Source organism: Seriola aureovittata, chromosome 9, assembly GCF_021018895.1.
Source record: "Seriola aureovittata isolate HTS-2021-v1 ecotype China chromosome 9, ASM2101889v1, whole genome shotgun sequence".
NCBI lineage: Eukaryota > Metazoa > Chordata > Actinopteri > Carangiformes > Carangidae > Seriola > Seriola aureovittata.
This window is the reverse complement of record NC_079372.1, coordinates 5,726,616-5,743,524: the sequence shown is the minus strand read 5'-3', so window position 1 is coordinate 5,743,524 and position 16,909 is coordinate 5,726,616. Positions and strand designations below refer to the sequence as shown.

The 16,909-nt window shown below is 39.6% G+C and overlaps 1 protein-coding gene across 1 annotated transcript; it reads left to right on the top strand.

Annotated features, from left to right (window-relative positions):
- The first annotated feature begins 457 nt into the window (after positions 1–457).
- lmbr1l (limb development membrane protein 1-like) lies at positions 458–16,118 on the top strand. The gene is made up of 17 exons (XM_056384457.1): positions 458–697; positions 6,782–6,866; positions 8,874–8,907; positions 9,241–9,380; positions 9,874–9,977; positions 10,108–10,231; positions 10,322–10,390; positions 10,482–10,546; positions 11,657–11,729; positions 11,836–11,922; positions 12,052–12,128; positions 12,246–12,323; positions 12,419–12,492; positions 12,727–12,817; positions 12,930–12,996; positions 13,552–13,713; positions 14,276–16,118. The coding sequence occupies exons 1-17, from the start codon at positions 635–637 to the stop codon at positions 14,359–14,361; spliced, it is 1,479 nt and encodes a 492-aa protein (XP_056240432.1). The 5' UTR covers positions 458–634; the 3' UTR covers positions 14,362–16,118.
- Positions 16,119–16,909: the final 791 nt, after the last annotated feature.

Below are 16,909 nucleotides of genomic sequence, written 5' to 3'. Positions count from 1 at the left end.
AAGATGTTAAACATGCTGTGTATGCAGGACAGAAGTAAAAATATCTCAAGGATTGAAGTGATCTGCAAGGAAGAGTGGGTGAAAACTCCTAAATCATGCAGAGAAAAACATAGCTGCTTACAAAAAACATTTGCAAGCTGTGACATTGCCAAAAGGTGGGGGATAGCCTTAGTAAGGTGCACTTACTTTAAAAACAAATCAACTACATATGTAATTTGCCCAGGGGTTCCCAAAGTTATTCATACCAATGTAAACTGGTAGGTGTGGCGCAAAAAGGCTGTGAGGTACACGTGCACGAACATTTAATGTATAAATGGCTTCACTGGTATGTTCAGTATGTTGGACATAAATAACATAAATCTGATGACGCTGAGCTAATAATTACAATGATGATTGACAGCTACCTGTGGCTCGCCCTCCCCTCTCTCTAGCCCCGCCCCTTGACGACCCCTCCTTGTTTGGTTTTTATCAGAGCTGAGTGTAGCAGCAGGCTAACTCAGCCGTTTGAATGCAGCGTGGCTAAGCAGCCGCAAATCCACTGCATTTCTGAGAAGATGCCCCGTCTTTTGACATTTTAAACTATCTTTCCCCGCAGCACTTTAAGCCTGAGAGGATACTGTAATGGTTTCGGAGAATGGAAACAGACGACGTGTCGGTTAGAGAGCAACTTTTCCACAACCGTGTCCGGGAGACCATAGTAAGTAACGCTGGGCTAATGGGACCGTCGGTTGATATGCATATGAGGGTCGCCACAAACAGAACAACATCAGCCACCTAATCATTACAAGAAAGCCACGTTGTTTAACTCGTTAAGTGTTTTTTTTCGCATGACTTACTGATTTCACAATTCTCATATATGAGTCGTAAATGTCTCACATTTCAGCACTGAACAACAGTATCTGTAACAATACATTTAACGTGACTTTGTCGTTACGTTAACGGTTGAATTTCGCTTGTTGTGGCAGTTAACGGAACTTGTGTACAGACGTTAATTATTGCACCGATGCAGCTGGTCATTAGACAATGGTGTGGCACAGGGACATCCTACTCAGCATCTGTAGCTCTTCTATTTTGTTGGTAACGACTTAAGGTCTCTTCCAAATCTTCCTTTAACTGTCTGACACGGGCTGGAACACCGCTTGACATTTTCTGTTCAGCTATACAGCTAATAATGCATTTTACATTTGTTACTGTTCCCACTTTCTCAGGCTTGGCTCCGTTTTGTGTAACAGCAGCAGTCCCTGTTGAACTTCAGACTTGCCAGAGAGATCAGTTGAGTTACAGCAGGGCACATGGATACTGACCTTTAACCTTTAAAAGTACAATCAGATCTCATAGGCAGTTCATCTCCAGAGATTGGAGATATTTCAGTCTACCCACATTAGGTATAATGGGTCGAACCATAACATCCTCTGGATAATACCACTGGATAATGTTTTTGCAGTGTTCAGGAAGTCACATGAAACAGAGCTTTTCGTTGCAAGTACATTTTTAAAAGTGACTAGTTACTCATAGAATTAACTTTACATGATCAACAAATTAAGTTCCCATATTTATTCCAATGCCCTTGTTTGTCATTGTCCCTTTCACCTAAAGACCTAATGCTATTAGTCGACACCCCCTTCTTAAGCCACTGGCTGGCGTCAGGTCTCCAGCTTACTCATTCTTCACAGTGCGGCCTCAGGCTGGTCAGCTACCCCTGCATCTCTGGTTATTAATGGCGTCAGGAAAAACTTATCATTGATCTTAAAATGATCAATATTTGGCAGCAGTGTAAGTACCACTTGTATTATTTCATGTACCAGAGCATTCAACTGATAAGGGCTCAACACATTGCAACATCAGATGGATGGTTATTCTAGACTGATACACAGCAACATTCATGTTTGTACAGATGGTTCAAATAGACAAGAGGCTAAAATTGAACATCTTATACGGTCATGGACAGGTTCCTAGATACACCTAAAACATGCCTGTAAATCAGGTGCATTAAAACCTTACTGTTACACTTGTATAATAAATAGCATTTTATTTAAACCCCTTCAATTTTTTCCCATTTTCCAGAAAAATCCAGCATCGATCTACACTGAGTATCCCATCATGACAAAGTGAAAACAGAATTTTAGAACTTTATTAAAAAGGAAAAACTAAAATATCACATTGGCATAAGTATTCAGACACAAATTTAGCTCAGATGCTCCCCATTTCTCTTTATCATCTTTGAGATGTTTCTACGCCTTGATTTGAGTCCACCTGTGGTAAATTCAGCTGATTGGACATGATTTAAAAGGCACAAAACCTGTCCATATAAGGTCTCACAGATGTCAAAGGAAGTGCCTGCAGAACTAAGAGACAGGATTGTGTGAAGACATGGATCTGGTGAAGGCCACAAAAAAATATTTCTCCTGCATTGAAAGTTCCCAAGAGCACAGTGGCACCCATAATTCTAAAATGGAAGAAGTTTGGAACAAGAAGGACTCTACTCAGTTAGGCCAGGCGATCAGCTTTAGGTAATCAGGAAAGGCCTTGGTGTGAAGATGGGATAAACTTCTCGAAGGACAACAAATTCTAAGCATAATGTCTGATTTCCTCCATGGGGTATTGAGTGTAGATTGATGAGGGAATTTTTTATGTTGGCATAAAGCTACAACATAACCAAATGTGAAAAAATTGAAGGGGTCTGAACACTTTCTGAATGCACTGTGTAAGCTAAAAGATTTTTTTTTATGTCGGCTGAGCATCTAGAAACTGATCTGGCTTAAGGTCTTTTTTAAACCCTTCAGATATTAATTTATTACATTCATATAATCTGAGGGACATACATTGCAAAGGGCAGGCCTTGAGGCCAGAGGACAAAAGGACTATTTTACATAATAATAGAACTTATTATGTGTGTTGTTGAAGCACAAAAGAATAGGCAGATTTTATGCTTGACTGGCAGAAAAAAAGGCTGTATTTATGTGATGTATTAACTTCATACAAGTTTTACCCAAAATCCTTGCAGTAGCACCACTTTCTTGCAGGTTCCTGCAAGTCAGCCATTATTTCCAAATCATAAAAATATAAAATTGATTTTGGTATTGTTTCTTTGTTTGGAAAAAAAAAAAAACAAGGAAAAGTGTAGCTCAAAAAATCAAGTTGTGCCCACCATGTGTTCTTTAAATGGCTGAATGGCAAAATACCCAGGTCTGTCTTTTCTTGAGCAGATGTAGCACTGTATATCATCTTAGATAAGAGGCAAATGTAACGAGTGTAGATAAAAAAAAATAATAAAAAGTCTACGTGAGATGGTGTAAACGGTAGAGCAAGGAGTACAAACCCACAGGCCACACCCTGAGCCCAGAGGGATCAAGAAGGATCAATGTGTAGCAGAATAAAAGGTCACAATAACATCTTTCTGTGGAGAAATGGGACACCCTAGCATTTGCACATATTAAGCTATAGAGCCACCCTAAAAAGAGTGCCATGTTGTTTATGAAAGATCCACTACACATATGTGTTTCTTAGGAATTATATTCTGTAGGATTTTTCAAAGCACATTGTCACTATTTTCATACATTTTCTATTCTCAAAGACTTAATTACCTAACTGGAATATGAATTGTTGCTGCTCTGAAATTTTACATTACTAAGCTCTCGAATATTGGATGACACATAGATAATGATGATGAAAACAACATACTGTAGCTGCCCACCTTCTTTTGGATTAGGATGGCATTGCCAAAGTTATTTCTAGCTGTTGAATAAATCTTGGATAGGTCTTACCCAATCTATCCTCTTAAAGACAAAGGCTGTTGGGCTTTCCCTGAACGTGTTTCGCTGGTCAAGAGGTGCCCCTGAAATAGCACACTCTGAGGGAGTCCATTTGACATTTCCCAAGGACATGTGTGCCACTGCCAACCTCCTCTGTGCTCCTTTGAATTTTTACAGGAACTACAAGGTTAGGCAAGATGTGAAAACATTTGAGCATCATTGTTTATTTGCTTGAAGCAGCACAAAGATGTTTAGGTTACTCTGAGAATTTTAAAATGCTCAGAGTGAACTTGGAGCCCTGGGACTTTGTGTTCAACACAAAGATGTCCCTCTGGATGCTGAAGTCCTTTAAACTCTTCCCAGTGGCCTTCTGTGTGCTGCCAACTCTTGACATTGCCAATCAGCACGTGTCCCCACAAATGTGGTGGACTAACAGGCTGTTATTCTGCCCCTCTACCTATTTCTCACCCAATACCCATCCTTTGTTCCCTGCTTTTCCTTTTGTTGGATTAACTATAGCAAGCTCCTTGCCAAAGTATGCAGCATTATTGAACAATTTTGCACACTGAGCTGATTAGATGTTACGCACAGTCCATTGTTTGCATGATGCAGCTTGTTTGCTACCAATGACCATTACACAGTTAACGCTTTTGATTTCTCAACAGGTGAAATTTAAGCATATGCATAAAACAGAAACACAAAGTTTCTTACACTCAGTGTACAGATTAAAATGTGCACTTAGCTAAAGCTAATTCAATCCAACACAGTGGCCCTACAATGAATCTCACCTTCATAAAGATAATAATCATTTTCAGTTTTTGTTGAAGGTTTGTTTTAGAAAGGTGTTGATTCAAATGTATGGTCATTTTGGAGATTATAGTTTGTGGTGCCATTGAATTCTACTGTGCTTCGCTGTTTGGTATATTTCTATTATTTTGTGCACCCCATTCATATCAATGAGGTTAGGTTAAATAATAGAAACTCCTCTCTGCATCATATGACCTTAAAATTGACCTCTCCAAAACACTACGTAGGACTTGTTGCAACATCTCCCAAGACAAGCTGCAAGACATATCTAAACAAACTGAGGTGGTTAATAGCAGATTGTCAAATTTTCCCCCACTCATCTTAAAATAAGCCTTAAACAGACCGTCATCCAAGTAAAGCTCCTGGACCAGCTGGTTGTACTCCCTGTGATTTCTCTTCTTTCTGCGGGCCTCATGTACGCACATTGATCTCTGTTTCTGTGTCCAGGGTATTATTTGGGAACAACTTCTCACCCTCCGCCTGTAGGCAGTATATTTAAATAACATGTACAGATCTGTGAGTTTACTCCACAGCAAAATCACGGTTAGGCTAAAGAAAGGTGATTCAGTGATTGCTAAATAGATAATTAAAGACAAATAAATAAAATTCAACGCATTGCTCTTTTTTAAAATTGAAGGCTTCAACAAAAAATGGTGTGGTACGTTCTGTCTGATCGCTGCCGATTGCATTAGTTTTAGTTAGGTGTAGGTAATGAACTACTACCTCAGTGTATATCGGCAGTTGAACTTGTTTTGTGGCATTGGTTAACACAAATATACACAAATGAAACAACCACTTGGTTATTGTTGGTGTTTTCTTTTATAAGGTTTTGACTCCGTGCCATAGTAGGTCAACATCTTGCACCTCCTGGAACCACAGCAGGAGGGTGCGTGCCCATACCCCAACCCTATTTGATACGGTTCCATATGACTCAGTGATCCATTGCAAAATACTCTTCATTATGAATTTAGAGCAATAGAAACACTGATGTAAATGTACACTGTGTCACCATGAATGTCTTTGATGCAGCCCCTTACCCTGCATCCTTATAAGAAACTTGTTTTACACCTGTATGCATGCATGTTGTAACATATCTGCTGTTCTCTAGAGCTTCTCTCTCTTAGTTTATTGTTGTCTACATCCTGCTACCTCACTTTGCCCAGGAACCTTCCTATTGCTAGTAACCTTCCTAGTACTACTACTTTAGATTTGCATACAACCTCTCTCACTCTTAAGTTTCTGTTATATTCTCCTGCTGGAAATTCAAGTTTTGCCTTCTGCAGAAATGTGTTAGGGATGTGTCTGTCAACCTCATCTCTGAAAATTCAATTTGTTTGCTGTCACAAGATCTTTTTTTTTTTTACTCCAGACAGTTGAGACCTAGTTATTAAATATACATTTGAGTGTGTGTCTGAGCAATGACGGGGTGTTTTTAGACCGTCCAGTCTGCTGCATGAAGTTAATCAGAAAGTTGTGGAGATACATTTTAGCTAAAAAGTGGTTCTTTTTATTTACAGTTAATTGAAGTGACTATTCTTTCATTTTTTTCATGATCATACAAGTGATTTACCTCAGTCTATGTGATGAAATGATGAGAGTTGTGCCCGACAACAGATTGCTCAGTGAATATAGGTTTAACCTAAATTTGTTGGTAGATTTAGTGTAATGTCAGACAGTGATCAGGCAGTATTGGGGCTATCTGTCAGTGGTATTAACCCTTCCTTTACTCCCCTTAATCCTTCTTAGTTCATCACTGTCACCCATTTTGTTCCCTTTTTTGGAATATAGTGGTAATCTTTAGACTCCATCTGTCTCACTTTGCATTGGCTAAATGGGGAATGTTTTTGGCTGTTTGCATTTGTTGCAATACATAGCATGTTTTGTTCACTTGTTGCTGTTTTTCGGCACAAAACACAATCACAATTTTCTGTGAGGAACAAATCTGTTGTAGCCGTCACCCTATATTTGCCATTTGTTCTGCTCTCCCTATTATCTTTCTGTCTTTGGTACATTTCCCACCTACCCACCCCCACTTCTAAGACTTATCAAAATGTACAAAAATATGAGTCAACCTGTATGAGCTTGTCAGTATTATTGGAATGAACACGACAGTTTATTTACAGGGCTGCACTTTTTTATGCGAGTGCTTGCTTAAAAACAGGAACCAAAAATGAGTAATTTTCCTGTGAAAATGGCATCAAATTCTTTTGTCTCTTCTGCAGATCTGTGTGCTCCTGTTTACATGCCTTTACATCGTCTCCTACCTCATACTTACCCACTTCAAGAAGACTGCAGAGTATGTCACAGGTGAGTTTTAAAGTCACTCTGATTTTAATAAGCACGCCACATAAAAACTGCTCTGTGAGAAATATTTCCATCAAAGGCAAAGAGAATTGCCGGGAGGGGAATTGATGGTGTTGACAAGATTATTTGGTGATTACATTGGTGTTTTGGAATTTCTTTCCAGAGTGTGTAGGCCACACTTTCAAGCAAGCACAGGTGTTCAGAAACTACACATTTTTTTATGAGTAAGTAGTGTGTTATTAATTATTGGAGGCAACAGGATCTCTTTTTCTAGCCTTACTTTAAGATCCATTATTAAGATTGATAATGCTCAGACAAGCAATAAAATGAAAATTTCAAAAAAATTTCAAAATCCAAGAATGCGTTAGGTTTATAAAAAAGGTAAGAAAACGACAGTTTTCCTAATTGTTTCTAGAAATGTATGTGCAGATTTGAATATTAGCTGTTTTCCATGTTTGGATACGTGTAAATTTATAGCTTAAATTTACACACTACCAGGATTACACATGTTAACCCAAGGCTCTGGACCTTGGCTGGAGCAGCCCAGCAGTGAAGACGGCATTTTATGTAACATCTAACCACCTCTTCAGGCGGTGTCCCTGTGGATCTTTATGGTGGAGGGGCGGTGGAGAATGTTGCTACAAGATAAACAGTGTCGTAAAAGAGCACTTTTCAGCAAACATATACTATGCAAACAACATTATGAAACTAGCTTAAGGATCTGCTAAATTTTACTCTGAGTTACTGCATTATATATGTTCAACATTATAGCTTACAAACAACCATTTGCATAGACGCATCACACCTCATGCAATTGAATCTCTGTTATTAAAAATAAAAAAATGTTCTATAGCGACTGGGCTGACAGTTACATAATAAATCCAATAACTTGCCACTATTGGAAGCAGATGTAGGATGTCCAACTAGCCAGGTCTCTGTTTTGCTGCGGCTGGGCTGGGTTGGAACCTGGGAAAAGGCCAGCTCATTTTTCCTCGTTCCTTTTTTTTTTTTTTTTTTTGGAAACCTGCTATGCATTAGTACATTGTTGTAATTATTGTCAATGCATCAACTGCAGCATAACAGTTGTGCCTTGCAGCTAAACGACATTGTGCAATACTACTTTACAGAGTTGTTTTTGACATTCAGGAGTCAAGAACTGGTTTCTACTCCTCCGGCTTTACTTCATTAAACCGCTGTGCCAACATTTGCTTGGAAGATGTTATAGTATCATGTAGTGTTGTGTGCATTATTTAACTAATTACAGCAATTCTTACAGTACAGTTGCAAACATACCTAACTGATATGTTTTGGGGTTTTTCAGAGTGTTTTGAGCATACAGTAACATTTACAAATGAGCCTCTTTACACTCCACTTATTGCAGTTCTTCAGTGTATGTAATACAGTTTTAACTAGAGACTGGGTTTTGCTCTGACAGAATGTTCCTCACATGCTCTTGCCCTTCACCCACTACTCTGAGGCCAGTGAGACTTGCTTTTTTTCATCCTCATATGGACTTCGTCTATTACAGCTTTCCCCTATATAACCCGTGTACTGTGTATGTACAATACACAGACACAACCCCTGATAGGTTTTACCTATTTAATGACATCGCAGGCCTGAAGCTGTCTGTTAACATTTCGACACTCTGTGTTGTTTTTTTTTTGTTATATTTTTGGGCATTTTTGCCTTTTTATTTTTGATAGTACAGTGACAGGAATGTCAGGGAGAGAGAGCGGATGACATGCAGCAAAGGGACGTGGGTTGGATTCGAACCCATGGCCGCTGCGGTTAGGACTAAGTCCATATGGTACACGCCCCATCAGGGGCACCAGAATGATCTGTGTCTAAGCCCTCCTCAGCTACAAAAGTTATTGAAAATAAGTTGGTTATGTGTGTGGTAACTTAACCTTGTTTGAACATAGATGTAAAATCAATTGATGTTTTTAATTAACAAGTTGAAATCAGTTTTGTAATAGATGTAATCCTACTTGTTTCATTGCTCTCTTACAGATGATATTGAAGATGCCACAGTTAACAAAATTGCGTAAGTGAAAACCTCTAATGATTAACTGACCCACAGCAATCTGTTCTCACTCACTTTGATTAGTGTCAGTGTGAATGACTGGGCACATACCTTAGTCAACGTGACATGTAGAGGCCTGAGGCTGTAAATTTATTGCCCTGTCTTGTGTGTGCCTGTGTGTTTATGTGGATGTTGGTTGGGACTGGGGCACTTCAGTGTCACTGTGCCCTTTGTCCCCACACGCTGTCACTGTATTAACTTATCCCAGGGAACCTGGATCTGGTTTGTCACTGTGGTGGTGATGTGGCTAAACACATGTGACTTCACTGATGGCCTGTCCTTTTCCTTCTCTAGGCTGTGGTTGTGTACATTCACCCTGTCTGTTGCGGTGTGTGCCGTACTCCTTCTCCCCATCTCCATTTTGTCCAATGAGGTGTTGCTCACCTTCCCACAGAGCTACTACATGCAGTGGCTCAATGGATCTCTTATTCACGGTACTTCCTATTGTCTTTACCACTTAACAACGCCAAAACAACAGTTGATAATTGCAGAGGTCATTACTCAGGATCACTGGTAACAACCTCCAAATCAATACTACACAGGGCTGTGTACAAACAGGAGCAGATAATTATTATGGATGGAGGGGCTGTGACCTTACTCTGTGCATAGTCTGTGTTTGGAAAAAATGGTCCAACTGGTTCAGTCGAGCACTCCAACTAATGACAATGTTTTTTTTTTTATTTATAACCAAGATGTACTTATACACTTCTTATGAAGCCCAAAAGTAAACCAGGCATGCAGTGTTGTTTTATATGAGAAATGTTCTGATGGTAATCTGAAGCATAATCTCTCACACCATTTCATTCCTTTATAATTATAAAACATTATGTTAATTTGCACATGCAACTGTCATGATATACTGCTTCACTACAGTGTGTTTTGCACCAAAAAATTATATTTGGAAAATCTCTCTTCCTCTCTTGTCAGGCTTGTGGAACCTAGTTTTCCTTTTCTCCAATTTGTCCCTGGTGTTCCTCATGCCCTTTGCCTACTTCTTCACGGAGTCTGAGGGGTTTGCAGGGTCCAAAAAGGTACATGCGTTTTGGCATTCCTTTACAAATGGCAGGTCTAGACCCATAAACCAATTAAGAAGCACTTAACTGCAAATTGACGTGTGTATTTAAACCTGTTGATAACAGTATATCTGTTTTGTGCATGTAGGGGGTGATGGCACGAGTGTATGAAGCTGTTGTGCTGCTGTTGCTGCTGGCTCTGCTTGTGCTGGGCATTGTGTGGGTGGCATCAGCCCTCCTCCATGACAACATAGCCAGGAAAAGTCTTTATGGTGAGTCACCTGTATCATACCTGAAGATGCCTCTTTGACAATGGGGTTTATTTGATATAGTTGCTTATACTCTCCTCCTCTGAATTTCAGACCTGTGGGAGTATTATCTTCCCTACCTGTACTCAGGCATCTCTCTGTTTGGAGTGTTGCTGCTTTTGTGTAAGTATATGTTAATCATAATTACTTTAGTAGCTGGAAACTGTAGCGTATGGCACTTTTGATATCACCATCTGTGTGTTTTTCTCCTCAGTGTGTACTCCATTTGGCTTGTCTCGAATGTTTAGTGTAACTGGCAGCCTACTGGTCAAACCACGGGTGAGTGACCGACCTAATGTCTAGAATTGAAAAAACAAGACTAAATGTTTGCATCTCTGCTAGCAGCTTTTAGTCTGTAATAAAAGATAAGACATCTTATGCCAGGTCCAAAATCCACACTACATATAGTGGTTTTAAGTTTTCTAAGCAGGTTTTTAATACAAATTGTGTTCATACTAGAAAAGTAACCAGATGAAGTACTCAAAGCAGACAGTATCCATACTAAGTATAGCTGTTGTTAAAGTGTGCTGTTGATGCACAGTATTCTCCATCAGTGCAATACACAAAGGGAATGGATGAGCTATTCACAACAAGACATTTTTTAATAAATTATGGTTGGTGGTAAAAACTCTTTAAAAAATCTTGAAAAACTAAATGTTAAATGTTTGGAAAAACATTTTGACGTCTCTTTGTGAAGTTACATTGGCAGTAGGTTTCCAACATTTGATTGACTACTATTTCATACTATCAGGAAGTGATGCAATGTGTGACATTACTTAAGTATTTTATTCAAAGTACTAAAATATTATACTATCACAATTATTGTGTGCTGCTGTATAGTATTGGCATGTAGTATGGATTTGGGACACATCTTTAGTTTAGCATGTTAACGTACAAACATTAGCTAATTGGCATTAAACATGCTTTGGATGTTGGTCATTAGTTTTGCAAGTATGTAGTCTAACTAAAATATTAGACAATTAACATTTTTGAGCACAATGATGGTCAGGTTAAGGGATCCCCAAGGTTACAAATTCTTCCTTAGGGGGGAATTAATGTCCCCACTAAATGCCATTGCAATCAATCCAGTTGTTGTCGAGACATTTCACACAAAACCACCATTTCAACCTCATGGGATCATCAAAATTAGTAGGCTTCACCCACTGGGTGCAACATTTTATCTTAATTTATCTAATAGTTTCTAAGATATTTCAGTCTGGACCAAAGTGGTAGACAGACAGACTAACACTGCCATACTAAGAGCCATGCTGTTAGCATGGCTAAAAATGCCCATTTTCATAGAGTAGCTTTTACATTAAAAGTTGTTTTGTGCTCTGAACTGTAGTTTCTTAATTTATCTATTTAATGTATTTATCCAATCATCTTCAGCTGTTGGAAGATGTAGAAGACACACTGAGCTGCACCACATTTGAGGAAGACTCTCTCTCCAGGAAACTGAACTGTAAGAGAGTCACCATGAACACACTCCTCTGCCATTTTCTGATAATTCAGTTTAAAGCTGACTGGTTGACATTTTATCTCTATCTCATGTTGTTGTGTGATTGAAGGTGACAGTACGTCATGCTGGGTCAAGCTGAACATGGAGGCGATGAAAAAAGAGTACCAAACAGTCCGAAGCAAGCGCATCGCTCTGGGTAAGACTGACTGAACAGGCTGCTCTCTGCTGGGTTTCTCCCACAGTGATAACATTGTATAGTCATTTGTTTCTGTACATTCATTTGTTGTTGCTCTTTTCTTTTTTTTCCATTTTGTTTCCCAAACAGAGATGCGTAGGAAAGCGTCCCCATGGCAGCGAAACTTGGGCTATCCACTGGCCATGCTTGTGCTCCTTGCACTGACGGTACACACTTATTTATCAATAAAATCAGCTTTAACTTAAAAAAGGCTTGAACTTTAATTTATTTCATTGACCCAGATGAGTGTTTTTATAGTACAATTGCTGTTTATGCCTCCTCAGGTGATGTGTGTGTTGATGGTCTGTTTCAATGTGCTGGAGTTGCTTCTGGATGAGACGGCTCTGCCCAGAGGAATGGAGGTGAGGATTTTGCCAGAAAGAAATGATGAACATTTCATGTTGCAACAGCTAGTCATCTGTGCGGACTGATGATTTTTTATTTTTGTGTGTTTGAGGACCCTCACCTGGGAATGGCATCCTTCTCTATGTTCGGCTCACTGGGTGCTGCAGTTCAAGTAGTCCTTATCCTGTATCCTTTCATCCCATTCAGCTATGAGTGTGTGTACACAGAAGTTAATTAGTCATGTCCATCTGGCTGTGACTCAGCCACCAACAGACTGTCCTTCATGTTTGACCAGTGTGTGTGATGTTGACTCATGCCGTTACATTTATTTAAAAAAATTGATGGATTCCTGGATGTTATTTACTATCTATGTCAGTGTATTACTCTTCTCTTCAGTGTCGTCCTTAAAATGATTGTCAGCTACCTGATGGTATCCTCAGTAGTAGGTTTCTATAGTTCACCTCTCTTCACTGGCCTCTTGCCTCGTGCACAGGACACTAACCTCACACAGGTACTTGACAGCTAACCTAAACCTGTATCTAATCTTACAGTGAGATATAACAAGAAACTAGTGATGTACTGTGTTTACACCTTGTGGTAACCTCTCAATGTGTCTCTTTCAGATAATTGCAAACTGTGTTTCACTGCTTATCCTGAGCTCTGCGTTGCCAGTCTTTTCACGTACACTTGGTAAGGACGTAGCATAAATGACAATTACAGTATTTATCCCGGTGTCATTCAATTCTAGTTCCACGTCATTAAGTATACTTTACAAAATCATCAAAAATCTAAATGTGCTTGCATTTTGAGTTTTCTGTTGATGTACACTATTTTCCCATAATGCAGTGCACAAAAGAAAAAAGTTAGCTGCATACAGCTGTAAAACGAGACCAAATTGTGGCTGCTGGTTAGACAGTTCAAAGAAGATCATAGAAAACATAAAAACAAGAAATAAATTTCTGCAGAAATGGTCTCCTCTCTCTTTTTAGCTTGTGTATAATTCTGGTGTAGGGATTGTACTGTGAGGGTAAACGTTGATAATTGGTATATAACTATTATGTAATATAGAATGGGGACACAGGATCTAGTATGTCATATCAAGAGTGAATCAATATTTTACTTGTAGTTTTAGTAACACCCACAAGAGGGCATTTGTATTCCATGAATGTATCTGCAGGTGACGCTCTGCTTGAGCAAGTGGCTTACATGTGGAACATTTATTTTCTCTGGCCTCCATTGTGTCAGGAATCACCCGCTTCGATCTACTGGGAGACTTTGGTCGGTATAACTGGCTTGGGAACTTCTACATTGTCTTCCTGTACAACATGATGTTTGCTGGCCTCACCTCTGCCTCCCTGATCAAGACAGTCACCTGGGCAGTTCAGAGAGAGCTCATCCGTGCCTTTGGTCAGTCTACTTAAATTTTGAATCCATAAAGCGAGATGAAAAGTACTTGTTATCCATTCATTTTTCTGTCAGTGGGGTTGTGTTGTGCTGAAATTTGTTGCACTTGGATAGCTGTGTCATAGGTTTTCCCACCTTTGGCCGCATTTCCCAATGGGCTGGTCTCTCTTCCTCAGATAGAAAGAATACAATTCTTTCAGGAAAGTGTAAAGGGACAAGAGGAGAGTCAGGTCCCCATGGGGACCTTCAGGCACACCGCCCCAGACCCCTCGCGGCACACACACCCTCTAACCCTCCACCCAACACAAACAAGCGTTCAGAGCATGGACACGCCAAATGTGCACACATATACACGCAATCCCCTTCCTCACAGTACAGATAGCATCTCTGCACCGTGGCAACTTTCTTCCACTTTCCCACTGCCTCCCAACTTACTTTTGTTCTGTGATTAATAGACTTTCATTTCACCTAAATAACTATTTTTCTTAGCTTTGCAAGTTTTGTGCTCCACCTTGTGATTGTGTGTGATGTTATGGTCCTTTTTTTCCCCTCTCTGTTTTTGCAGGTCTCCACAGACTGCCTTTAACTGTGTCACGCTCCACCGTCCCCTTCAGACTCCTCCTGGCCAGTGGACTTTCTAAAATCCAGTGAATTCTCCTCCTCACCACTGCCTCTCCTAACCTTGAGAAACAGAGCCACTTCAATGTGCACCTATTGGATTAAATGCACTTGCAGTTCTGTCCCCTTGCCAGTTGGTACATAGGTCAGGTCGCCCAGTGGGAAGAGACTGGAGAAGGTGACGAGTCTGCCTGCATCTGTCCAGTGGGAGCTCTCCTTAAAGCTGTGTTTAATGACCAATTTATCAGGGTCCAAGCTTGTGCAGTTATTTGACTGCAAGGACATGTACTGGTACCAGAGGTTACCTCAGCCATGGTTATGACTGGAACAAGGGTAAAAAGGATTACAGCCATATTGGCTGTCCCGCTATAGTGGACAGTAACGGAGCAATCCGCCTGCAAACCTGATGCCTTACGAAAAGAGGATTCATTGGATAGCTGTTGCTCTGTTGACACATGTGAAAGTCAGCAGAGTTGTTTTGAAATATTACATTGTCGCTGTGACATAATTTCCTCTTCCTGCTTCAGGTCGATTGAGTGCTCTCTCTTTCTCGTTGCTTCCCCACGCTTTCCTCTCTTAGGTTGTACCACTATTTTAAGATTGGGAATCTTACTTCCATGTGTATGGTGAGCTCAGTCTGCACCAGTGTTATGTTAGTAAATGAGAGGAAGTTGTTATTGGGCACAAATAGGACACAGAGTACTTTGTCTATCAGTTGATCCACAGGTTACACAGGGAATATATGAGAGTGAGGTAATAGTCTCAGTGTCGCAGCGCTTTTACAAACCCAGTTTGATAGTAGAATTAAGAGCATTTTCTGTGGTGATTTATTATTTAGCAGGGTTTTTATTTTTTGAAGATGACAGTGAGCTTACTGAGTCTGAGGACTGGTCTACAATATACAAAAACACACTAAAAAGAAAGCTTTACTTTTCTCTTATGCAAGACCTTTGAATGCCATGTGACACTCACTAGGAGGAACTTCTGCCTTAGACCAATCAAACTGTGAATTATTAAGAATTTGTGGGGAAGTGCAATATTTTATAAGTAAAAAAAACACTTTGACTTTACCAAAAGTAATTTCTAAATTTTCTGTATGCTTTTTATTTTCCGTGAAGTATTTTTTTCATCTCATTTGTCTTTGTTGGACATTGGGTGGAAGCTTAGAATAGTCTCGGGATATGTTGAAATAACGAATGTGATTCATGCAGTCCATTCTGGTGTCAGTTTTTATAATTTGATGACCCAAATTCTATAATGTGTATCTCTTCATCCTCAATGTGTTGGTGATCTTGTGTCACCGTTTGCCATTGCTGCTGTATCAGCAGGTTATTAGCTGTTGTTTTGACCAGCAGGGGACAGTGTCTCTCAAACCCAACATCAACCGAAGGGTTGTGTGAGGTTCTCTCTCTCTGGTTAGTTGTTATATGTATTGTATTATATGTGGAGCACTCTTAGGTTTACTTATTTCACTTTTTTTCTGGGAAGTTTCTTTTGGTTTTTGGGAACACAAAATTGATAATGTGCTGTTTTTTAATTCTATTATTTATGGGCATTTTTGGATCTATACTTCACATGTTGAGTCATTACTCTTAGGATTTTTAACAGGTGTTAAAAATGTTGAATGTGATACAGTTGAGACAAAAAATCTTTAGAGTTGCTCTCAAAGATTAAAAAAAATGTTTACTGTTTACTTTTGAGATGCTCTGATGTTTCAGATTTTCTTAAAACTGAATTTTAACCATCATTGTTTTATGAGCAGAAAGCAATAAAAATGTCTGTATTTTTAACTTCTTTGGATACACACCAATGTTTTATCTACCATAAACAGTTTCTTTGATGTAGTTACATTTTATGAACTGTAACTACATCATGAGTGATCTGATGTGGCCTGTGGTGGGTGTGTGTGACTGGTGTGGACGTCTGTCCTCTACATCCCTCCACCCTTTTGTTGCACTTCTTTTAATCAGCAGCAGAAGAAAGCCTGTCTGTCAATAGTGTCCAGCCGCGACGCCACTACAGCCGTAGCCCACGCTTTCCCTACTCCGATGCAAGCGCCAGATAAAAACCCTGCAAATCAAGAGGAGAAGAGACATTCACTCGCATTCACTCCTTCACCTCACCACCACCCACCCACCTCCTTTCTTCCATCTCTTTTCCTTGCCTATTGTTCATTTCCTCATCTCATTTTTCCAAAGTCAGTTCAACAAAACCCCGGCTCTGATTAATTTCTCCCTCTTGATTTTTGTTTGCATTTATTGTTTTGTTTTGTTGGATGTTTTAATTGAGCTTATTTGGTTTAGGTTTTGTTTTGCACTGCGTTTCCTTTGCTAAGAGGAAATGAACTAAAATGTCGCCGTAACATCACTTGCACATCTGGAGGCTGGTTACTCTCTGAGGAAGTGACACATAAGCCACATACAAGGTGTGTTTGTGTGTGAGGGTTTTGTTCATTATCAGTGTATCTTGAAAGAGTTTGTTCAGTGTCATTTAAGTTGAAACAAACCCAGACTGATGTTGTCAGTTGTGGGGTTAAAAGGTGGTGATTCAGAGCAAAAACAACTCGAGAAATGCAATTTAC